General features: G+C 45.8%; 1 protein-coding gene across 1 annotated transcript in view; it reads right to left on the reverse strand.

Moving 5' to 3' along the window:
- ITGA4 (integrin subunit alpha 4) overlaps window positions 1–25,814 on the reverse strand; it is a 75,217-nt gene that overhangs the window by 43,641 nt on the left and 5,762 nt on the right. The window contains exons 3-11 of the mRNA XM_015406080.1: window positions 22,688–22,794; window positions 22,478–22,607; window positions 20,551–20,618; window positions 16,738–16,867; window positions 12,704–12,789; window positions 10,998–11,057; window positions 10,770–10,907; window positions 9,293–9,404; window positions 429–523 (exon numbers count right to left, since the gene is read on the reverse strand). Coding sequence (XP_015261566.1) covers window positions 429–523; window positions 9,293–9,404; window positions 10,770–10,907; window positions 10,998–11,057; window positions 12,704–12,789; window positions 16,738–16,867; window positions 20,551–20,618; window positions 22,478–22,607; window positions 22,688–22,794 — 926 coding nt within the window. The remainder of the gene's footprint in view (window positions 1–428; window positions 524–9,292; window positions 9,405–10,769; window positions 10,908–10,997; window positions 11,058–12,703; window positions 12,790–16,737; window positions 16,868–20,550; window positions 20,619–22,477; window positions 22,608–22,687; window positions 22,795–25,814) is intronic.

Consider the following 25,814-nt stretch of genomic DNA (forward strand, 5'->3'; position numbering starts at 1 on the left):
AAAAACTGTGAGCTGGCTCACACTAACTCAGCTTAGAGGGAACACTGGCCCCGATATCCTCCGGGAGCTCCTTCCACCAGCGCAGCGCTGCCACAGAGAAGGCCCTGGCCCTGGTGATGGCCAGTCTGGCCTCTTTAAGGCCAGGGAGAACTAGGAGGTTTTGTGTGAAAACTTGTGGAGTGAGACAAAAACACTATAACCTACCCAAGGAATGGGGGAAGTTCCTTCCTTCCTCTTCAGCTTCCCCCCTTCCAGTTGGGGCTTGACACCCTGACAGCAGCTATGATTACTGGGCAAAGTACTGTCTGGAACCACCCCAAAACTGCAAGTGTTACAGGCAAGAAAGTGCCACTTATGTGCTATGTCATGCCCAGCACACCAACAGCACTAAATATATGTAGTCCTCACGATAACTGAAAGAGACCTACCTGTGAGAAGGTCGGGGAGATTCCGTCTTCCCTCCCATTGTATATATAAACTGCCCCTTCTAAATCGTTTTCCTGTGGAGCCCCAATGGCTACATCTGTAAGAACATCACGTGAAAAAGGTTAAAATAATTACTATGTCATTAAAACATGCATGATAAAAATAACATTTTAATACCATTAAAATCAACCCCCCCAACACACATCATTAAAACCATTAAAAACAGAGTTAAAATAACATACAAAGCATAAAAACAGCAATTAAAACATTGGTTAGGAAGAAGGGATCATTAAGGAAATGTCAAACAGAACAAAACAGTCTTCACCCATTCACTGAAGACCACAACAGAAGAGGACAGATGAATCTCCTTGGGGTGAGAGTCCCAGAGCTTTGGTGCCATGACTGAGAAGGCCCTGTTCTGGGTTACCACCTGGCCTAATCTCAGAAGGCAGGGGCACCAGAAGCAGGGCCTCTGAAGTTGGCTGTATTATGCAGTAATACGTACAACTGCAGATGTTAGACGTTAAGGTGCTACTGGACTCTTGCTCCTTTCCACTAATACAAATTTCAAGATATGCTCTTAGGTTTCTTTTTTTCCTTCTTCATCTGTTAAAAATGGGGAGGGGGATCTCTCCAAATGAAATTAGGTGTTAATTTCAGCTTGGAAAAATCCACTCAGTGCTAGTGATGATAATGAAACAGTTAAAAAAGTAAAGGGGGGGTATGTGAAGAAAGGCAGCCAGCGAGGTGGGAAGGGAGAGAGGGAGACGTGTTGAACTGGAACATATGGAACCATAAATGTATTTTTAAATACTTAGCCATCTACTTCCAGTCACTAAACAATAGAATCCAATCCAAGTTTTGTAATTCCTAATCAGGGGCTTTTTGAAAGAAAATAAAATCCCAGATAGACACAGAGAAATCTCATCTAAAAAATACCTTTTCAGAATAAGCTAAAATAATTTCCTTTTAATTCCACTTTCCCCTTATCCCAAGGCATCTCTTTCCCGCACCCCCTTCCTTTCTTTTAACATTCGTGTGGGTGATCAGGTCTCAGAGTGAACAGTAGAGCACGGCAATCTCAGTGTAAATAGTGCTTGTCAGAAGAATCCCCCTTCCTTCCCTCTCTCTGAAGAAGTGTGCATGCACACAAAAGCCTTGAATAAACAGGCTTTGGTGAGAGCCAGTTTGGCGTAGTGGTTAAGTGCGCGGACTCTAATCTGGGGGAACCGGGTTTGATTCCCTACTCCTCCACTTGCGCCTACTGATGTGATCTTGGGTCAGTCACAAGCTCTGGCACAGCTGTCCTTGAAAAAGAGCAGTTTGTGTCAGAGTTCTCTCAGCCCCACCCACCTCACAGGGTGTCTGTTGTGGGGAGGGGAAGGGAAAGGAGTTTGTAAGCCGCTCTGAGACTCCAAGTGAAGGGCGGGGTATAAATCCAATATCCTCTTCTTCTTAAAATTTTGTTGATCTTAAAAGTACTGCTGGACTTCAACTTTGTTCTCTCTCTCTCTCTCTCTCTCTCTCTCTGGCTCTCTCCTTCCCACTCCCTCCCTCTTCCCTCCTTCCTTCCGGTCTCAGTCAGGAGGGGGTGGAGACCTCAGCCAATGGAGGGAAGGAGGCTTGGCTTTGTATCTCCCCCCATGATTGAAGGAGATGGGTGAAAGTGAGCTTTGATGTGGCGGTGGCAGCAGTCCCAGGGAAGGAAGCAAGAGAGAGCCAGTTGCTTGCAGGCCAGATACGAGCCCTCAATGGGCCAGTTCCAGCCTGCAGGCCATATGTTTGACACTCCTGCTCTAGCAGCTTCCATGTGCTAATCTGCTTGCTGTAACCTTGTACCAGTCCATTATAGGACACTGTGTATAAGTGTCACAGCACACATCCCTTATGATGAGACTCTCCTCTTCCTACTACGTCACAACTTGGTTAATGGTCCCTGTAACTATCTTGGTTAGAACTGAATTTTTCACAGTTGGATTTCACCTTGTAATTCCTGCCATTCATGCCCCTTCGACCCTGCTCTTTGCTTGTTTTTCATACCACTTACATAAAAAGTATCTCTAAGGAGGAGCCACTGGATGGCCATGTGAAGAAGCAGGTCCTAGCCCATGAAATATTGAGCTTTAATTTGCCACTAGACTTGTATTTATTTTTGCTACTGCTGTCTAATATGGGTACCCCACTCAGAGGCTGAAAAAGAATCAGCAGAAGCCAGAAATAGTTGCAAAGGAATGTCTCTTCAAGCACCAGTTCACTATTTCGCTTTATGGTCTGTTTCTGGCCCACGGATCATTTCCTTTACATTATTTTAGGATTTCAGGCTGCTCAATACACTGTTGTTGTTTTAATGGTTCAAGCCCATTTACTATTGTTGCATTCTAATGGTTGTTTTTTATGGATGCATTTTAGTGGTTTTGTATTTACTTATTAAAAATATTTACCAGCTGCCTTTCTTCCTACTGAGCTCAAGGCGGTTTACGATATTATTACCTGCGCTGTGAGCCCCCTTGATCTCGAAAGGAAACATATTGAAAAGTATGCAGACGGAGAGTGATTTCAGCTAAGCATACCTTTATTTAGTTCAGGACAAAGACGAAGGGACCAGCTCGCAGGCTGGTTATATAGGTTCAGAAAACCCGCCACCAAGTACCCTAAACACACCCCCTACTCCCGATAGGCTATTTACAGTAACCGGGCGACCATTGGTCTCCCGGCTGAGAAGCTGGCCCTTTGATTGGGCCGGCTAGGATCCTACGGACCCATTGTCTTTGGACATGAAGCTATTGAAGAGTTGTGCCTGGCCAGCCCGGGCAAGTCCGGGCATGTCAGGCTGAATACATTACACCCCTCCCCCCTTGGTTCAGAAGGCACCCACAGACGAAGTCCTTCAAGTAGGCGGGTGGCTTCTTGGGGCGCGTCGAGCGTCGGGGCTCCGGGGTAGCGATGGGTTCGGTCTCGGGGGCCCTGGGAGCCGAGGGGCCTGGGACCGACGAGGGCGCCGAGGAGGCAGGACAGTCTGGCACCACGGTGGGAGGCGCCTCGGTTTCCTCACGGAGAGGCGGCTGTGGATCCGGTTCCGGTAGTGGGGCCGATGTGGCAGGCTCTGGGTCCTCGTCCGGATCCTCAGGGTCCAGCTGTAGCGTGCGACGGCGCAGCTGATCTATGTGCCGGTGGAGGATCTGGCCGTCCTCGCTGGAGACCTCGTATGAACGGGGGCCCTTGACCCGTATGACTCGGGCTGGGATCCATTGAGGCCCCCGGCCGTAGTTTCGGGCGTACACCGGGTCCTCTGGAAAGAACCCTCTGGCCGGCTCGTACGTCTCGGTGCCCGGGGCCTCCGGGGTTGCCCGATCTGGGTGTAACCGATCCAGTCGGGAGGCCAGGCGTAATTCCTCTCGCTGCAGTTTCAAACTAAACTAGATTGCTCCAGATTTAAGGACTCAAGTATTTTGCTACAAAATCCAGGGGTAGGCAACATTCTTGGGGGGGGGGGGCTAGTGTGGAAAAAGATTCAGCGCCAACCTTTCTGAAGTTGGCTGTGGAAACTGATAAGTGAAAAGCTCATCACTCGGCTGTGGTAGCCAGGAACAAAATGCCCATCTTGCCTTGACTAGGGCCAGGGCCTTTTCAGCCCTGGCCCCTATCTGGTAGAATGAGCTCCCATATGAGATGAGAGCCCTGCGGGACCTTTTACAATTCCACAGGGCCTGCAAGACGTACACCCGGCTTTTAGTTGAGGCAGCAGGCGTCCCCCCCTCTATTTGGCCTCCTGTCAGCTATGCTGCCATATTATTTATAGGCCTAGGGCTAGCCTGCCTGACCTGTGTACGAGTTGGTGCCACATTCCTTTCCTCTCGCTTCTCCCCGGCTCACTCATTTTTGTCTCAGCTCAGGAAGGAGGGCTCCAGAGCAAACTAATCTATGCAGCAGCCAAATCGTTCCCTCACGGCTTTAATGCCAGTAGCTCACAAAGTAGAATTTTTGCTCACAAGACTCCACAGCTTAAAGGGAAACATTGCTTCTCCCCTTGTTATCTCTGACCTTGCACTCCTGCCTGTGTAGTGTCTCCACTGTAATTAACCGTGAGACTAGTTTCGTTTCTCAGCCTAGGATCGGTTACTCTTTCCCGCCGGCGGGAAAAGGGGCGATTGGGGGGGGACCTTTTGAATCTGCTATATTATTGTATGCTTGTTACTGGCTAGTCATTCCTAACAGTGACCATGTTACTGCAACCATAGTACTGACAATAAAGCAAAACCTTTCTTGGAAGTGTGTGCTCCGTTGTTTGGCTGTGGGTCCTGACACCTCCCTTCGGCGGGTCAGATCTGTGTTACCATTTGGGAACCCCAATCTGAAACAGACCTCATCTGTTGCGGCTTTGATTAGAAACATAGGAATATTACTGGATTTCATCTGATGTGTTTTAATTGTTGATTGTTTGTATATTACAGTTGATGGAACCCACCCTGAGGCAAGCTACAATGGACTACTCTCCACTTCTCTTTACTGTTCTTTTAGCTTCATTCTAAACTATGTGCCATTGTCCCCTTTGCTCTTTCCTGCCAAAGAACTGGCATGTGCACCCTTCCTTGTCTGTGGGTGACAATTTGTGGAACTGTTCACCGAAACAGGTAAACTTCAGTGGATTTTCTCACATTTCCCACTGGCTTCCTAAAATATTCATACTTACTGGCAAGTGTAAACATCCACAGATTTTTGTGTGTGTCATTTACCTTAACAATAATTCATTTATATCGCTCCATTGTTTCAGCATTATCTAGGGTTGAAATTTGGAAATAGTGATCCAAACTTTGTACAATTTTGTGATGGGAGAGGCCTGTAGATACTTTCACAGTTCTGAGCAGGTACAAAAAACGGAAGGATTAATTCCCAAGGAGTGGTGCAAGCTTTAAGTCTTTCTGTTTAATTTACTGCAGAGTTTTATCTATAGAACAAATGCTAAGGGTACAGAGAAGAGAGTGTGAAATGTTGTCCAAGATGCCTTGCAAATAAACATCTCTCTTTGTGCCTTTAATGCCCATATAAGCAAACCAGAAGATGAAAGAAACATTAAGGAATGGAATGAAAAACCATTACGCGACTGATGCAAAACCTAAGGGATATTATTAACTCAAAGTGCTGTAGATTAAAGTAAATTAAAACAATATCAAACAAAACAAAATCTATTTAGCTGAGGCGGAAACTCTTCAATAATCTGATTGAAATCACTTATTTGGAAACAGTCTTGGAAGTAATCATTTCCCAACATCTCTAAAACCCTAGAACTAAAAGCCATCTATTTAAAGCCATGACTTTTATTGCCACAAATGTAATGCTTCCCACTAAGCTTGGACAGCTCTTTAAGAATGAAAAGGAACAAACATGCAAGACTCGCCAGGGGTGGGGGGGAATCCCATCCTCCTGCCCCACTCTCCGGGCTGCCCCCTCACCTGCCAACTCACTCATCAGCAGTATCATCACTTCTGCCCACCTGGCTCAGGCAGAAGAATGGGGGGCTCCTACTTTTCTTGTAAACCAGGTAAGCACGGTAGCTGCCAATGCTCCCTCTAAGCTGTGGAGTCTTGTGAGCAAAAATTCTACTGGCATTAAAGCTGTGAGCGAGCGATTTGGCTACTGCATAAATCAGTTTGCTCTGGAGCCCTCCTTCCTGAGCTAAAACAAAAATATGTGAGCCAGAGGCTAAAAAACCGTGCGCTAACTCACACTGACTCAGTTTAGAAGGAACACTGGTAGCTGCAACACCTACTCCCTGAACCTGTAGCGCTGGAGCCACATAATTGACTCGGGATGCAGCTCCCCCTCCCTTTTGTTTCCTAAAAATGGTGACTGAGATCTTGTGACGTAGCATTGTGAGATCTGTATATATCATGCATAATTTAAAAAAATCTTTGGGGTTTTTTTGTGTGTGTAAACCCGGGGGCTGACCCAGGTTTGTACAAACATCCCCTTATTCTGAACCTGGCCACAGTGTGCAGATTTAACGCTCCACATGCCAAGGTCCCAGTGCTGGATTAGATTTAAGATGCTAGCTCTGACATCGATGAGCCTGCCTAATGGCAGACTTGGGGCCCACCAGTACGGGGTCACAAGTGGACAAGGTAAGATTTCCGAATGCTCGGGTAATTCCCCAGATACACCGAAAACAGCTCTCATCTCATGGATGTATTTTCATCTCACCCTTCTGCCAAGGAGCTCAGGGAAGCATCCACAGCTCTCCCTCCCCCCAGTTTGTCCTAACAACAACCCTGTGTAGTAGGTTAGGCCAAAAGAGAGTGACTGGCAAAAAGAACACACAGTGAGATTCCACAGTTGAGTGAGGATTTGACTCTGACTGAATTTCATAGGCCCTGACACACTAGCCACAACACACTGGGTCCTATAAAATGAAGGGGGAGGAGGAGGAGATTGGATTTATACCCCGCCCTTCACTACCCGAAAGAATCTCAGAGTGGCTTACAATCCCTTTCCCTTCCTCTCCCCACAACAGACACCCTGTGAGGTCGGTGGGGCCTGAGAGAGCTCTGAGAGAACTGCCCTTGAGAGAACAGCTCTGAAAGAACTTATGACTGGCCCAAGGTCACACCAGCAGCTGCATGTGGAGGAGTGGGGAATCAAATCCGGTTCTCCCAGATTAGAGTCCGCGCTCCTAGCCACTATACGAAACTGGAAATCAAAAGGAAGAGAGATGAGAGAAAGCTGTCCCTGTGAGGGCTGTGTATATACATATTCCTTCCCATGGGAACTGAACATTTTGAAAAAATAACAGTTAGAAAGCAGGAGGGGGGCCAGTCCCTCCCTTAAACAAGGGTATATCTTAATAACTGGGGGGCTACCAAAGAGAGTGGCGAAAAATGCCAGCCAGGTTTGAATCCCCACTCTGCCACGGAAGCTCGCTGGGTGACCCAGGGCCAGTCACACACTCTCAGCCTAACCTACCTCACAGGGTGGTTGTGAAGATAAAACGGAGGAGAGGAGAACAATGTAACCCATTTTCGGTTCTCATTAGGGAGAAAGGCAGGGTGTAAATAAATAAAACAAGAACGAAAATAAGCAAAAAAAATTTCAGCTGCTCAAACGAACAGTTCTGCTGCACTCCACACATCTCCCCAGGAAGAGTGAGGACAGCTCGGTGGTGTTTGCATAGGTCAAAGAAACTTCATTTTACTTTTCCTCTTTAAAAGGCTTTTAGCAAAACTGATTAGAGCTTTGTTACCAGCAGGGTGTTTAAAAGAGGAATGAAGGGAAGGGATCTTAAGCAAGCGACTGCATTTTATATGCCTGGGTAGTTTTATTCCTGTAAGAGTTTGGAGACAAAAGAATAACAACCCTCTCTATTACCTAAAGCACAAAAGGCGGCTGAGCAGCAAGAGCAAAGGATCTTGGGGGGGGGGAAGGAGGGAGAATGTGCTTTTCCAAAAGGCTTAAGAAGAAATGAAGGAGGGGGGTTAATCTACAAATTACAGAGCTTTGAGTCTGCAAGGAAGTCATGTCACATAAAGACACGTACTGGAAATAGCTACCAATTAACCATGCAGGTTTTTTTAAAAAAAACACTTTGCCAGTGGGACACTCATCCCAGTTAGGCTGAAGGAGCCTGAGTTACCCTTTGTTTGAATCCTGGTAAATCCCACTGATTCCAATGGACCTTTCTTTCAGGTAAGGCTGTGCACAGACATCCGCTTTCCCTCCCGCATGCTCAAGCCCAGCTGCCATCTGTCTCCACAACCCATTAGGCTAACTTACTGATCAATGACTCAGACCCCGGCTTTCCCCGCTGCTTCGGGCAGGCTGTCTACCTTCTTAATAGACATGTAAATAAAGCATAGCAAGAACATTCACTTCAACATTTGTTCAGGTTTGGAAACACACACACACACACACACACACACACACACAGGGAAAATGCAGAAATGTTCCAGCAAATGACGTGAGGGTGTCACAAGAGCCGGTCCCTAGCACTCTCCTGAGCCCATCTTCTAAAGAAAACAGGAAGAAGCAGGATGAACCTGTTCCCTCAACCCACACTCAGATTGATCTCAAAATGCAGCGAGTACACTCTTCTAGCGGGTTTACTACTTAAATAATGTATATCTCTGTGCCGCCTCAGGGTCCTCAGCGCTGAGGCCACAGCTGGACGCTACCACATAGAAGGCCCCAGTGTCACTCAGAGCTAAAACTAATCTGTGGAAGAGGAACTGTCAAGTGAATTCCCACAACTTTAGTCAGTTTTATTGCTCTATAGCAGTCCCAGTAACAGATCCAGTTGGAGCCAGTGAATTTCTTAAAAAAGACATTGTCCCCCAAAGCTGAATTTCAGAAGCAGAAACTAATTTAGGGTGATTCCGCTCTAGACCTTAAATTCTGGTTCATCCCTGTCCCCAAACTTACATTCTACACTAAACGCTAGTTAACCCCCGTAATTATCTTGGGATATTTTTTGTTTCCACATTAAATTAAGGTTACCCCAGTTTTGCTCCACACTTGTCCCGGGATAAATGAATGCTGTTATAACCAGGGATAAATGCAAGAGATTGTGTTATGAGCTGAACAGTGGTAAAACCAGGGGTGAGATCCAAGTGTGGAAAGGACAGTGCCAAATTGTGCCCAAATTTTATTTTAGCCCTAGGAAGTTCATAGCATTTAAAGCATGGATTTCAATGATCTTAGACTGAGTAACACTGCATAGAATTGCACTGTCCTATTTTTTACACAGGTATAACAGTGGGCATAATACTTGCCGACCCAGGATGAATTTGGTCCATTTCCCTTCTCTCCCTGTATTCCCTACTGGTGACATGTCCTTGCCATTCGCATTGCTATACATTTTAAAAGAATTCACGAATACCTTCAAAGCCATCATTATCTATGTCTCCCAAATTGGCAATGGATTCTCCAAATCTTGCTGCATACAAGTCACTCCCAGCCAACGCTATGTCCAGCTCTATCATCTCCGCTTCCTAAAAGGAAAATACATAATGATTCTACAATACAATGATGCTAGGCACAGGAGGACAAGTGATTAACGTGCTACCCTGGGGGGCACAGCCCTATGTGCGCCACCTTCTGAAAGGTGAAAACAAGAAGACTTTTGTGCAGGCACAACCAGCCAAAGTCTGGGATAAACAAGATGCCATTGAGTAAGAGAGAGTTAAATAAATGTTTAACTTGGCAGGATTATGTCCAACATTGATTTTATGCATTATCATTTTTTATCTATTAGTTTAAAGCTGCTACTCATCCAATTTCATCAAATTCACAAGAAAACTTACTACCCTTAACACACTGTTTTATGAACAACAAGCTAACTGGCTTTTGAGCTACATGACAGATACAGCGCTAAAACAAATCCTACAACCTTCCATTTGGTTTTACTCCAACAAACTAAGCATTAAGTCCATAGATATCTAAATCAACCCATGATTAGTATATCTCCCTACCCCCATTTTATTTATTTAGAAAATGTACATGCCGCCTCTTCCAATACCTGCTTGAGGTGGCTTAAACTAAAACAACAAAACAAAACCATTAAAACAAGCCACTAAAAATCAAGTCAAAGTCATAAAAACAAGGCTGAGCATAAAAACAACATAAAACATTTTCCTTGAGAACCATGGTAATCCATGCTCTGATTACAGGTTACTGTACTGAGCTTTACATGGGACTGCAATAGGTCCAGAGCCTTCACTTGACTGAAAATACAGCAGCCAGGTTACTGCAAAGGGTGGGTACCGCAATCACATCACCCCGTTGCAGAAAAATCTGCACTGACTGCCTGTTTGTTCCCAGGCAGAATTAAAAGTGCAGGTTCTTACCCTGAAAGCCCTAAATGGTTTGGGTACCTGAAGGACCACCTCCTCCCATATTGTCCAGCCTGCCAGTTAAGATCCGCCTCAAAAGCCCTCCTGTCTGTGCCCCTGCCTTCAAAGGTCAGGCGGGCAGCAACCAGATACAGGGCCTTTTCAGTACTGGCACCTCGCTTACAGAATGCTCTTCCCATAAGGCTCACGTGGCAACTATATAACTTTCTTTTAGATGCTAGGCCCAAATATTTCTGCTTATACAGGCTTCTGATTACTTAAACGTTTTTAACATACTTTCTAGTATGTTTTAGCCTGTTTAAGACTCCCTCTACGCTGCTCCGTATTTTACGTTCTTCTGTATTTTTGAATGTTGAGTTTTAGTAGCTTTTATGACGTTCTATGTTTCTATTAGGTTTTATTCTATAAGCTGCTTCAGGCAGGTTCCCTGGAAAGGAAGCATAGAAATTTTCCAGGCTGAAAGAAAAACCCTGTGAGGCAGGTTATAAAGAAATGAGTACTTACAGAGCCTGAGTTGATATAGACATAAACCTTTCCTTCTTCTCTGACTTTGCTGTGCATTGGAGCACCAACCAGTAAGTCTGAGAGGCCATCACCGTTGAGATCCACCGCACAGACGGCAGCTCCGAAGTAGGAACCAAGCTGGCCAAGCACAAGAAAGAGGCGGTTACGAAAATATTTAAAGCAAATACACTGTCAATACAAGCCATAGCCTTAATCAAGAAACGTTACCTTTTTACCCTTCAATTCAGTCAAAATGGGTAGATTTGTCTCCACTTTAAAAATATATGCCTAAAATAAAGATAACAGAAAGTGCTCTTAGGGTTGCACTGTAAAAGCGAATCCTTACAAGAGCATAAAGTATAAAGGTAAAGGTTCCCTTGCTCGAAAGCCAGTTGAGTCCAACTCTAGGGTTGCGGTGCTCATCTCCGTTTCAAAGCCGAAGAGCCAGCGCTGTCCGAAGACGTTTCCGTGGTCATGTGGCCAGCATGACTAAACACCAAAGCGCACGGAACGCTGTTACCTTCCCACCGAAGTGGTACTTATTGATCTACTTGCAATTTCTTGCTTTCGAACGGCTAGGTTGGCAGGAGCTGGAACTAGAGACGGGAGCTCACTCCGTCATGCGGCACACTCGGCTCTCGAACTGCTGAACTACTGACCTTCCACAGCCTGCAGTTCAGCGTCTTAACCCCTTGAGCCACCGCAGCTCCATAGCATAAAGTATACTTATTGTGAATTTACTTAGTACAGTGAGAGGACACTTCCTGCTGTCCATTCTCAGCCATGCAAATTACAGCGAATCGTGACCTCCCAGGGTTCTACCACACACTGATGACTGTCTCCGTCCTCATTCACTGAAGTAACTCAACATGTAGGCTAATCCCCCACAGACATCAGCCATTTGGGATCAACCTGACCCAGTTCCGAGAGTCATAAGTCACGAGTCAGTCCAAATGCATATCGTTCCTATGAATGGATCACTTTTACACATGAATAATCTGCTCTACTAAATGTAGGTAGCAAATAATCCTTAGGGTCAAACCAGAGAAGACACTGGAAGTTCCAGAACTGGAGAATATTTTAAAATTCATTTATCTGGTGCACATGGACCCAATTCTGATTATGACAATAGTTGGGGGGGGCATAAGGATGCCAACCTCCAGAAGGGACCTGAGGATCCCCCAGAATTACAGCTCATCTCGAGACTATAGAGATCAGGTCCCCTGGAGACCATGGAGGTTTTGGAGGGTGGACTCTATGACACTGTACTCCACTGAGGTCCCAGTCCTCCCCAGGCTCCATCCCCAAATCTCCAGGAGTTTCCTAAACTAGATTTGGCAACCCAAGCCCCCATCCCCCACCGGTGGCCAGGGGGGACCTGGCAACCCTAGCGGGGTGGGAAATAATCATTCCATCAGTGCCCTTTTTCCTGTGGCCACATGGAGCTACTATTAGCCCCAAGTTCAGATACATTTATGCCAACTGAGTTATTTTAGATCACGAAAATGACACAGGGTGAGGTCCTGATCAGAATTAGGCCATCAAATAGCCAATAGTTGATTTTTTAAAAAAATGCTTGGAGCTCCAATCACGGAATTACCAACCTGTCAGGACCTGCCCTTGCTCAGCCTGAACATGGGAGAAAGAACCGTCAAGGAGAGAGGAGCCCACCCCACCCCCATGCCCCTACGATACCCCAGGCTCCAAGCATCCTAGGATTCCCACGGGAAAACCCACCTAGGATTCCCACGGGAAAACCCATCTATCGCAGCAGATTCCCCTTTGAGATCTCATGGACTGGGCACATAAGGAAACCCACCAGCAGCCCCATAAGACCTCTGACAACCATCCCTTCCATACTACTGAAAATGCTAAATCTGGTTTTTTACATGCAAATAATGGACACCCACTGTGAAACAAACATTAACTCTTACTTTACCAGTCTGTTCCTGTTGGGGGGCACCTCCAACAATGTCCACACTGTTTGGCGAGAGGAACCGACCTGCTCCGACGGCATACCCTGTGCCGCAAATTAATACAACTGGGTTTTGGTTCCATAAAATTTACATTAATCCTCTGCACTGATTCACACAACTATCTAGAAACACCATGACCCCTTGACAACTGCATCCAACTCCCCACGTAAGATTATCCTTTCGTATGGCACTGAGGAAGTCTTTTTTAAGCAACCAATAGCTGGTAACGTAGATTGCTAGCTTAACATGGATAAGGAGCCCAGAGACGCATCCTTTAAGCTCTTACCAACCTGTAATTACTTACACCCCTTTACTGCCGTGAGTTACTCTGAGAGCCAGCATGGTGTAGTGGTTTAGACTAAAGCGCCACACGAAGTCAGCTGGGTGACCTTGGGTCAGTCACAAGTTCTCCCAGAGCTGTTCTCTCAAGAGCAGTTTTCTTAGAGTCTCTCAGCCCCACCTACCTCGCAGGGTGTCTGTTGTGGGGAGGGGAAGGGAACGTGATGGTACTTTGAGACTCCTTAGAGAAAAATGGGGAATAAAAACCTACTCTTCTTCTGAATTACTCTGTCCCTCAACTTTACTTCTCTAGCTGAAAAATAAGATGTCCTTATATTACTGTTAGGGTTGGTTAGGCTGAATGCAATAAAAAAAATACTGCTCCCATGCTTCTACAGAATTAATACTGAGAGGGAGAACAGAGTGTTATAGGGAGATTTATATACCAGAATACACACACAGCCCTATCTCAAAGGTCAAGGCAAGTTAAAATGCCTCTAAATATCATAATCCCTCAAATCCACGGGTGTGGATTTTCTTTCTGGGCTGAAGATGATCTACTGTTCAAACACATGAAAGACATCCCCAGTGTAAACTCCATTTCCCCATACATACAACAGACTGGGACAAACATGCTGCCTTTTTTGAAGAATAAATGGGAATACGTATCTGCCCTTCAGGAAAACTAGTCGGACTTAACACACCTTACTGGATATCACCAGACAAGCAACATTTTTTAAAAAAAATCAAAACAACATGTTAACTTGCTCAAAACACTGATCTTTTGGACCAAAGCTAAATACTGTGCACTGGATCTGGCGAACTGGTTCAGACTTTGGCAAAACCTCTGGAGGCAGACGAGATACATATACAGATAAAAAGGTAAAGGTTCCCTTGCTCGAAAGCCAGTCGAATCCGACTCTAGGGTTGCGGTGCTCATCTCCGTTTCAAAGCCGAAGAGCCAGCGCTGTCCGAAGACGTCTCCGTGGTCATGTGGCCGGCATAACTAAACACCAAGGCGCATGGAACGCTGTTACCTTCCCACCAAAGTGGTACCTATTGATCTACTTGCAATTTCTTGCTTTCGAACTGCTAGGTTGGCAGGAGGTGGAACTAGAGACGGGAGCTCACTCCGTCATGCAGCAACCTGGGTCTCGAACTGCTGAACTACTGACCTTCCACAGCCTGCAGTTCAGCGTCTTAACCACTTGAGCCACCGCAGCTCCTACACATACAGATATGGAGCAGCTATTGCAAAAGTGGCTGTGATGCTCATGTGACGCATGGTTGAGAGGTTCCCGATATCTTGATCTGCTGATCTGTCGCTCTTATTTGGATTGCACTGATGGAGCAATCGAATTAAGCTCATGCTTAATTCCCCCTTTAGAAGTCAACGGCCTTTTTTAAAGAAGTACTCATTTTTTAATTGGATTGTGTCTCAACATTTTATTTAAAAAATGAAAGTGCCATAAACAGTTAAACCACATCCTGCACCAAACAGATTCATTTCTTGCTCTTTAGCCTCTTCTGTACTGTACTAGAACAAGATCTGATCTACAGGAAATGGAACAAAATAAAGAGATAGAAAGGACCATAATCTTTACAGGATAGAGGCCTGAGATGCTATTTCTGAATGGTCCGCCATGTTAAAAAACTCCCCACAAATTAAGATAGCACATCGAAGAGAAAATTTCTGTCCTAGTCCCCTCTCTATGGACTAGCTTCCTGCTTGCAGGGAGAATTGGGGGAGTGTCAGCTAGCTGCCATGCTTTCTTTGTTTTCTTTCGTCCCTGGCTTTTGCACAGCCGCACATGCTTGCTTTGCTTAGCTACCGTGGGTAACATAAGGGAGGCGCTCTTTCCCCCGTGCGAACTGGTTCAGCCAGACAGTGCTATCAGCATAACCTTGAAGGGAAGGGAGGGCTTGAATTCCACTATGGGTGTGAATATTTCTGCTCTCAAGGGATTGGGGTGAGTCTCCCTTTCATGATGTAATATCCTGCCGGGAGAATTCCCGCGCATGCGCTTGGATTTCATTTGCTTAGCTAGATGCAGCATCAGAGTATATGTATGGAGCCCCTTGAACTAATCGTCATTCCTGACAATGTAGCTGTACCACTTGGCAACAGACCAGTATTCCAATAAAACATAGCCTTTTCAGGAGAGTGTGTTTGGACCTGCTTGCTGTTGACCCTGACAGGGAGCAATTTAAAAAAGCATCCCTCATTTGCATTCTGAAGTGGTATGGTTCATTTCACCACCTCGGGGTGGTTCATTTCTACCACCTCATTCTGCCCCAACAGAACATTTCTGCTCACATAAGGGCTCTTGTGCAAACAGAAACCCTCATCAGTCATCACAAGAAGTCCTTGCATTAAATCAACTTGGCTGCATCCCGTCTGCTGTTCCTGCATATTTCAGCAATACCTTCCAAAACAACGGCCTTCTTTGAACAAATCATACTGCACGCCCAAACGGGACTGTAAGAATGGCACCAAATAGCCTTTTTATTTTTATGCACATCAACACTGCTCAGAAACGAGGTGGGAGGAATCAATGCTTGATCTTACACTAGCTCTTGTGAAAAAGTATTGCCCCCCCAAAAAAGATGGAACCAGAGGTGCTGCCAAAATTCAGCTTAAGGTGAACAACCAATAGTAAGTTTGAGAGCCCACCTGGACAGAACCCCAAACCAACCACCAGTGGAGTCTCGTGAATGGGTCTGCAGAGTTCTGGGTTACCCTTAGACAACAGTAGGTCTAACTTCACATACACAGAGGCCTTTGTAACACTGAAAACCAGGGCTATTTTTGGGCAGGAACGCACAGGAACGGAGTTCCGGCTGGCTCCCAAGTTGGCCACGCCCAGCAGGAACTCATTAGCATAATAGGCCACACCCAACAGCAGAAACTCATTAGAATTGGCTACACTTAGGGGGTGTGGCCTAACATGCAAAGGAATTCCTGCTCCAAACAAAAAGCCCTGGGTTTTGACAACAAACAAGGTAAACAGAATAAGAAGCAAAAGGTGGGTGTGGTTGGATGACCACACTTCTGGTAACATGGGGGTGTGGCCTAATATGTGAATGAGATGTGCTGTCAGGGGTGTGGCCTAATATGCTAATGAGTTCCTGCTGTTGGGTATGGCCTATTATGCTAATGAGTTCCTGCTGGGCTTTTTCTACAAAAAGAGCCCTGCAACTGTATCATCAACCAACATTACTAGGAGGTCTGTGTTCATGTGCGGTGAGGCTTTGAGCATCCTGCGGCCAAAGAAAGGATGATGTCCTTTTCTATTGTATTATTCGACAACTCACGGAGAGAATGGGCGATTCTGCATCTAGCATTCACATTTTTTCAGCACTGAGGGAAAAGTGCAGCTCAAAACCACATTCAAATACCCAGGGGCAATGCTGTACTGACTGCAAAATCACCCCTGAATGCAGAAGGCACCATAAAACCCGATGATCAAAGGAAGTGAAAGCAGCACGCAATGCAGAGGGGGATTTCTGTTCCAAGGTGGGTTTTGTAAAAAAAAAGCGGAGGGAAAAGCCAATGCAGAATCACCCCATATTATCATTTCAGCTATCAGGGACAAGTACTGCCCTTCCTGTGACCTTTACCATGCACAGCAAGGCCAAACACAGCCAGCAAAGGGAAACTTATCTGTATTAAAGTGGAGAACCATATAAAACATATGGGTAATATGCGTTACCTAAATAGCTCCCAAACTTTACTTGATTATCTGCATCCACATACGGAAGGAAGGTATTTGCTGTTTTGTTGTATACAAAGATGGAGCCAGTCCAATAAGTAGATCCTGGAGCTCCCATAATAATTAAATCCTGGAAGAAAACAAAAGGCTTATGTCTTAAGTTCTTAAAGAGAATCAGAGTGAGTCATATTGATTCCTGCTCTGTCTGGTTTATTGTCTGCAGTATTACCTAGCTTTAGCCAAGTTTGGTCAACTTGTACATTGATCACTAGATACACGTACTATGTTTAATATATTTTAAAAACGCGTCAGTTCCTCTGGATTAAGTCTGAGATCAATTCCAAGTGGGTCACAAGCAAAATGAAAAACTGCCCTTTTCCACAGAATATTTTAGAACTCACCATTCATATCCAGAAATTAAAAGGAGCACAGTGAAGTACAGTGATCTTTACAGCCATAAAAGAAGCCCTGTTAGACTTATTACTGCCTTGAATAGGTTATTCTGAATCTGACCATAAAATCTTCTACTCTGTTCTATTATTTTTATCTTTCCAAAATAGAGAAGGTAATTCTGTACTTTTTTTTTTTAAAGGCTACCTGACATGTTTTAAATATCTTGTCGCAATGTATTATCTGGTTTTTAAAGGCACAGAATAGCTTCCAAATACGACCACAGTGGCTCAAAATGGGCAAGAACGCAAGGAGTCACTTACACCACTGCAAAAGTTACACAGCACGGTTGCATTGTTGAGGAATAAGGTAAGGCCAATGCTCCCCCCACCCACCCAGACTCCCCTTAATATTATAAATGTTTGCTGCAGTTATAGGGTCCAAAGTCCCACAAGCAGGGTCCCACCCCGTCCCTTAATCACAACTGCTGAGCACTACCACTGTGCTACACAAACGCAACCAAACCCTTGGCACAACACAGGCTTGCCAGTCAAGCACTGGCAAGAAGCAGTAGGCTCAGGGAATGTGTGCTTTTGTGCAAACTGCTGTTGTTAGCAGGTACTCATTTGCATATTAAGCGACACACCCCTAATGTAGCCAATCCTCCAAGAGCTTACAGTAGCCCCTGTAAGAAGAGCTCTGTAAGCTCTTGGAGGATTGGCTCCATTAGGGGTGTGTCGCCTAATATGCAAAGGAGTTCCTGCTACAAAAAGAGCCCTGGATGACACATCGCCTCCGGAACCTGAAAGTGACATCGCTGCACTAGGGCAATGCTCTAGGATCCCACTGGAACTCTGGCATTTCAATGGACAACAACGGCATCACCCCAAAGCGATGATGCCACTTCCAGGTTCGTGCCAGAAGCGATGTCACGCCACTGGAGCGGTGGTGATTCCCCCGGGCACCCGACCGAGCGGTGGTGGGGGTGAAACGCTAGCAGCCAGGGGTCTCCAGCTACAGCCCTAGCAGGCCCAGCACATTAACGACTCAGCCCCCAGCACTGAGTGCTGTTGAAGGGGGAGGGGCAGACAGTATCCTTGCTGGAGGAATAGAGAGCAAGAGACGTACTTGCAAGGGCTTTAGCCCCATGCGGGCATGCAGCTGCTCAGGCCTGTAGCTATGGTGGGGCATTTCGGGGCGCCGCCCCCTCAAATGTGAGGCACACCCCCACAAGAGCTACTGCCCCTCTCCCCCCTCCTGTCACATTAAAAGGGTCCTCCAGCTGATCAGCGGGAGCCCGTGGCCCACCGATCAGCTGGAGGGCCCTTTAAATCTTGCAAGAAGGGAGGGGGAGGGCAGCTGCATGACTTCCCTGAACTCCAAGCGCAGGCAGCCCCACAAAATTTCCCCATGCCCCATCAACCCGACATTTCTTGCTATGGGGTCGCTACTGTTGAGAGGCTACCAGAACCGAGCGCAGAGCCGAATGTCACTTGCTCAGCCCAGGCTTTGGTAGCTGCTCGGCCGCTGCACACCTCCCCGGGTTCCACAGCTGTGGCTCTGGCAGTTCCTTTCCTTTTCCTTTTATACCTTCAGATGCTCACTGATTCACAGATCTTGAGCAGCAGAAGAGACTTGCTTCTTTTCTTTTTTTTTTGATGCAAGGGCTAAAAGGACTGAGACAGAATTTGCAGTTGCTAGAGTAATCTTAGGATCCTTATCGCTGAGCAAAAAAGCTAGAGTTTCCAGAATGCAGAGGGACAGCTGGCTGATTAAAGGCTTAATATAGTGATCCCTTATTTTCTCAAAGAACCTGCATTCAAGGATGTATCTATCCTATTAAGGCCACAGGGGCAGATTCTATCAGAATAGGGCCTATTCAAAAATCTCCCTGTAAAACAATTCCAGGAATAATATTCAGTCTTGCAAACAAAAGGGTTCCACAGTAACATGGGATGGTAAAATAGTGCATATAGGAAGGTAAAGACCTTGGGAAAGAAAGACCAAAAGACAGGGGTGAGCAAACTTTGCGGGCTCTCAGGATCAGACTACAATAATCGATTTCTAGGACACGCTTTTTGATCAGAGAAAACGCTTTGGATATGCCCATCTCAAAAATATCATTAATCGACATTCCAGCTATCATCAATTTTTCACCCACGGCTTTCAGCCAAGTCGATTTGTGGGTATCTCGATTTAGAGAGGCTAACAAACCGTCTTTGGCACGGAGCTGTTTTAATCTCAATTTAAAGGAATAAAGCCGTGCTCTGGCTTCCAAGGATATCTGTCCGAATTCTGCCCGCAATGGCTCTGGCAGTTGTGTCACTGCCTCCCAGTAAGGTAAAGGTAAAGGTTCCCTTGCTCAAAAGCCAGTCGAGTCCGACTCTAGGGTTGCGGTGCTCATCTCCGTTTCAAAGCCGAAGAGCCAGCGCTGTCCGAAGACATTTCCGTGGTCATGTGGCCGGCATGACTAAACGCCGAGGCGCACGGAACGCTGTTACCTTCCCACCGAAGTGGTACCTATTTATCTACTTGCAATTTCTTGCTTTCGAACTGCTAGGTTGGCAGGAGCTGGAACTAGAGATGGGAGCTCACTCCGTCATGCGGCAACTCGGATCTTGAACTGCTGAACTACTGACCTACCACAGCCTGCAGTTCAGCGTCTTAACCACTTGAGCCACCGCAGCTCCTCCCAGTACCTTCCAGTAAACATACCATGACCCTCTCCTGCTTTAACAGCCCTCAGTCCTGGGGGCTAAGATGTCCCCTGATCATCACCCCGTGAGCTGCAACTGCACATCAGCATGGCAATGTGTGCTGCACTAGCACATGGAAAGGTTGAGAAATGGCGGCTGGTGCTACATAAGAAGAACCGTCTTATAAGCACCGTCTAGCCCAGCATTCCGACTCCAGCGGTGGACAATCAGCCGCCTCCAAGAGGCTCCAAAAGCCAATCGCCCTGTTGTTTTAACCTTAGCGGCTGGGATTCATGGGTACCTCTTAGTTTTTTCTTTTTCGTATTTGGAGAGGGCAATAATATAAAACTACAGCTACAAAGATACACTTAAAAGCAGCGAGAAGCAAAACTAGAAACTGACAATGTGAAAGCTCACACCCTGGAAAATTTCGCTGGTCTTTAAAGTGCTACTGGTCTCAGATTTTGTTCTACTACCGCAGACTAACATGGCTATCCACCTAAAAATTAGGGGGAAGGCCTTCCTATTATCTAGAGCTCCGTTCCAGTAGACAGCAATGAAGAGAATAAATAGAATGAAGAGCAGGCAGCCACATGGAAGATCTAGCAGATCAGGATGAGTGAGGATTTATGTTTTTTTTAAAAAAACCACATATATACTTCTCAGTTCCTAGGACATAACAGCAGGTTCAACAGAGAAGCAATATCCAGGGGGGCAAAAAACATACCTCTATATAAAATGTGTGTATCCCAACCTGGCACGCTCCATGTTTCTCTCCGTATCTTTGCACGGCATCTGTATATTCACAACAGCAAAAATACGGAAAATGATTTGATGTATTCTCAGAACAATAATCCCCTACAAATAATATCACAAATTCTCCACAGCTGCTTTGACAAAGGAGTTGGGATTAAGCACCGACACCCAACTGGAGGATAATATCCTGCTGAGCAATGAGAGAATAAGGATTTGAGAAGTGACCCCTGTTCGTCACTGCTGAATCCTGATTTCGGAACTCTGGCTTACCAGATTCAAAGAAAAAAAAAATCAACAGACTCATTTTGGAAGAAATTATTCCAGTCCACTGGAACATCAGTGTAGTGATTTTTCTGGAAGTTTCATGAACAAGGTACATTTATTGTTCACCTTATTTCCCCCCCCATTCCTATTTCAGATAAAATGTGATGGAAACCTTTATAGCACTTTCCAAAGGGCCTCAAGACACAGTGAAAAGGTGCTCCTAAAATGCTATTTATTTGACAGGTCTTTCCATTCACCGTATTTGGATGGAGGCAGACACTGCAGGGGTCAGAATTGTCCACTCTCCAAAAGATAAGTGGGGACACACATATCAGGTATCTTGCTAGAGCCAGGATGAAAAGGAGATGGGAACTAGACTATCTGAAGAGTGTGGAAGAGCCGAGTTAATCTTCTCTAGGGTTACTAACCCCCTGATGGGGAGCGGGGGCTTCCACAGTTTCAGGGCCCCCAATCTGCCACTGGCCAGTGGGGGAAGCTCTGCTCTCGAAGAGTCCCAGTGTGCCCAACATGCCCGGAGGTGATGTCATCGCACCGGGCATTTGTTTGGGGGGACACTCTAGCATTCTGGTAAAAACTCTATGGTGACCATAGAGCTTTTACCCAAATACCAGAGCATCCCCTGAACAACATGCCCAGTGCAATGATGTCACTTCCGGGTGATGTCACTGCAATGCGCGCACTCTGCACGCATGCCATAAGAGTCCTGGAGCCAGCCTGGAGCCCCCCACTGGGATGAAAGTAAGTCCTGGCAACCCTAATTTTCTCCCATCATTCTCTTTTGCCGCTCCTAAAGCAAAGAGCCACAGTTAATAAGAACAGCTCCAAGAGCAAGTTGTAGTTATAGGTGATGAGAGAAGCGGGTGAGAATCTAGCAGGTCACTGCATATCTTTGTGAAACACAGTTTGCTCATCCATGACCTTACTTGGCCTTAGCATGCCATCTGGGCCAAGAGCAAGAAGAAAAACTATGGAAAACCATATCCATCTAGGTAGGGGGTCTTCAGTCTTTCCAGACTCAGAACTCACTTTTAATCATGGGCAGTATGATGGGAATCACTGAGCTATAAGCTTGCAGCAGGAACTCACATGACATCACAGTCACGTGACAAAAAGAGTCTTTGGAACCTGCTCTTGCTAAAGAGAAATTCCTCGCCATCACGGCACCTCCCCCCCCAAAAAAAAAGCAGCAAAAAATGTGGATCACAACCTGCAGATGGGGATCCAGGAGACATCTGAGGGTCCTGACCCACAGGATGAAGGCTCTAGGCTGCATAGTAAAGGGGGTGGCACCCAGGAGTGTATACTGTGAAGATACAGTTCTGTGCTATGTCTCTTGAGCAGAGGTGGACTGGCGCCACCAGTTCACCTCTACTCCAGGCCAATCATGGGACAGATACGATTTCAGGAAGCAGCAGAGGTTTTACTGGCCAACTCCCTCAAGTTGCCACAATTTTGTAATTCCTGTAAGAAATGTCACTTCGGATTATCTCCCCTTCAACCAAACTGAACACTTTGAACGTGTCTCTTATGTAAATGATGATTTTGAGATTAATGTGCTGTGGAATGAAAAAAAAAAATATATATAAAAATAAATGAGCAGCAACTTTGCTTACCCTGATAACAAGGACATATTCTTTGACTCAACAATGTCCGGAAATCAGGCGGTATCTCATAGCAAATGCCATTAGGAAGTTTGTCGTTATTTTTCATATGGTAGATATTTTTCCATCGATGGCCACAAACCTAAGCGAAAACAAAAGGAGGCATGTAAGAAGTGAGAAGACCACAAAGTCGACCTCACAAGGTCAAAAGATGATACTTACAACAATAGATCCATTTTCTCCAGGCTGCCTTGACAAACTGACTCCAAGCCACTGATTATCTCGTTCTTCCACACATCTCCTTCCACACCATTCCCCACTTGGATGACCTAGGACAAGGGGGAAAATTAAATTGCACTCTCTGAGAATGCACGAGCTGTACTAAAACTGTACTCCCATCTGCAAGTTACGCTGCCACACCTCAAAAGGAAGTTACAACAGCATAGCCATGACGTGACAGTAGTACTGGTGTTAAGTGCTTTGCGATCAGACCTATGGCAGCAGTAGTTGGGAGGTGGGGAATACAGACAAAAGAAGAGGTGAGTAAAAGAGCAGCCCAGTTACTTGAAACACTAGGCTCCCAAAGGGATTGGACCAGTTCCCTCTATTAATTAAAAATTATGTCTACAAAATAGATGTTATAGTATAAATAAACGCTCTCCGATTGGAGTTAATGTAAAATCACAGGTATCAGTCTAACCCTGAAAAGGTAGAAAAGAGCAAGAGTCCAGTAGCACCTTAAAGACTAACAAAATATTTGGCATGATATGAGCTTTTGTGAGTCACTGCTCACTTCTTCAGATACTGAAGAAGCAAAGATGCTGAAAATATCCGAAGAAGTGAGCAGTGACTCATGAAAGCTCCTACCCTGCCCTACTAAACTCTTGCTCTTCTCTACTGCTACAGACAGACTAAAAGGGACGATGGAGGACGGAATTCATACAAACCAAGTAGCCTATCCCAAGTAGGGATACAACAAATTACACAGGGCAGAAGGTCTGCAGTGCAGCAAGTACTAAAGGTGCAGTGCAGCAAGTACTAAACCCCCTATCATTGTATCAGGAGGTTTAGCCATCAGACCTCTTTGCACTTGCGCAGAATGAACTGCAGAAGTCATCTAGGAGAAGAAGAAGAGATTGGATTTACACCCTGCCCTTCAGTACCTGAAGGATTGCATTTAGATTACTGTATCTTTATTTATATGCCAATAAAAGGCTTTGGATTTGGACTACCTGAAGGAGTCTCAGAGCAGTTTACAATCTCTTTCCCCTCCCCACAACAGACACCCTGTGAGGTAGGTGGGGCTGAGAGAGCTCTGAGAGAACTGCCCTTGAGAGAACAGCTCTGAGAGGACTGTGACTGACCCAAGGTCACACCAGCAGCTGCATGTGGAGGATGGTCACTACACCAGACTGGCTCTCTACTATGGTCAAGTGTAATATGAGCAATTTTCACACGATCCAGTTTGGGGGACAGCTGTTTAACAGCAGACTCAGCAGATGCCACTGCAATCTCATCCTGAAGTCTTATTTGCTGCTTCCCTTGGGACTGAGCAAAAGAGATGCTTGCTCATACACAGATATACAGCCGTTGGAGTGGGCCGTATTCACTTTACTTGGCTACCAGTTGCACATGGCTGAAGACAGCAACCACGACCACCTCCCAGAAAGCCAGTTTTGATCTTCAAAAGACAGCTTGAGAGACCTGACAGAATTTTGGTCTCTACCATGCACAATATGTGCATGACTGCCATTTCCACCACCCCATCGAGTGTTCCCTCCTGCATTGCCAACAACTTCAACAGCCCAGACACCTGTTTCCTGGGCAAGTTCTCTGCTTCGTTTTCACTTGGGAGCTTTCCTTACATCCTTTCTAGCTCCTGGACCAGTTCTCCAGTCTCCTACATAACTACCTCTACTGACTTAAGAGCCCAGTGGCACCTTTAAGACCAACAAAGGTTTATTCAAGGTATGGGCTTTCGTCAATGGTGTGCCTCAGACTTATTCTGACATATTTATTGCTTTACAACTGTTGACCTTATAACCTTACGCTGCAGTCACACACACTAGATAATCCACGTTCAATGCACTTTCGAACTGGATTTTGCCGGTTCACAGAACAGTAAAAATCCAGTTGGGAAGTGCATTTGAAAGTCGATTGAAAATGGATTATTTAGTGTGTGTGACCGCAGCCTTAGCTTGTTATTTAATTCTGGTTTTGCATATTTTAAAGCATCTTCATCATGTTACATGTTAACTCGCTTTTCAGCCTGTCTGTAAGTTTGAAACTTACCTCCTGAGTCCCATTCCATTGAATTTGAAAAAGTGTGCATGCACGCAAGAGCTCATACCTTGAATGAACCTTTGTTGGTCTTAAAGGTGCCCCTGGACTCTAAATCTGTTATACTGCTTTAGACCAACACGGCTGACTACCTGGATCTACTTCTACTGACATAAGACTTCATCACCACCGGCACCTCGTTAATCACAAAATCCTGTCTTCTCTTCTTACGTACGGATGGCTGTGCTGAACCTGGTTGTGTGCCATCTGAGCCTCAGCTCTGCAAAGGCTGCGCCTGCCTTCGCAATGCGGTGTCAACAACAAAGCAGTGCAGACAAATCATAGTGCAATTTTGGTAGAACCAGGGAAATCCCCCCCGTGTTTCAGATCACATGTTATCACACTTGACAAGTCTCTGTACCTGTGGCCTACATACAGGTACCGTGTACTCAGCGGCTGAACAGTCTTTCCCTCCCCAAATCTAAAGTGGTGCCTGCTCACAGAAATTTGAACCCATGATTATTGAAAGAATTCCCTGCCAAACACTGGAAGAAGTCCCTGCCGCACAGATTTTCAGGAAAAACCACTCTCAGGAATTTCTGACTTCACTCTGCAAAAATAGTTCTGAGCTTCCCGATTCTTGAGAAAGGGGGAAGAAGAGAAGAAGAGACTGGATTTATACCCCACCCTTCACTACCCAAAGGAGTCTCAGAGCGGTTTACAATCTCAATCTCCTTTCCCTTCTCCTCCCCACAACAGACACCCTGTGAGGTAGCTGGATTTATACCCCACCCTTCACTACCCAAAGGAGTCTCAGAGCGGTTTACAATCTCAATCTCCTTTCCCTTCTCCTCCCCACAACAGACACCCTGTGAGGTAGATGGGGCTGAGAGAGCTCTCTCCAGAACTGCCCTTGAGAGAACAGCTCTGAAGTAATTTGTGACTGACCCAAGGTCACATCAGCAGCTGCGAGTGGAGGAGTGAGGGATCAAACCCAGTTCTTCCAGATTAGAGTACGCACTCGTAACCACTACACCAAACCGGAGGAGCAAAGCTGAATTTTATCACA

Source organism: Gekko japonicus, unplaced genomic scaffold (assembly GCF_001447785.1).
Source record: "Gekko japonicus isolate JY-2015 unplaced genomic scaffold, Gekko_japonicus_V1.1 scaffold630, whole genome shotgun sequence".
Lineage (NCBI taxonomy): Eukaryota > Metazoa > Chordata > Lepidosauria > Squamata > Gekkonidae > Gekko > Gekko japonicus.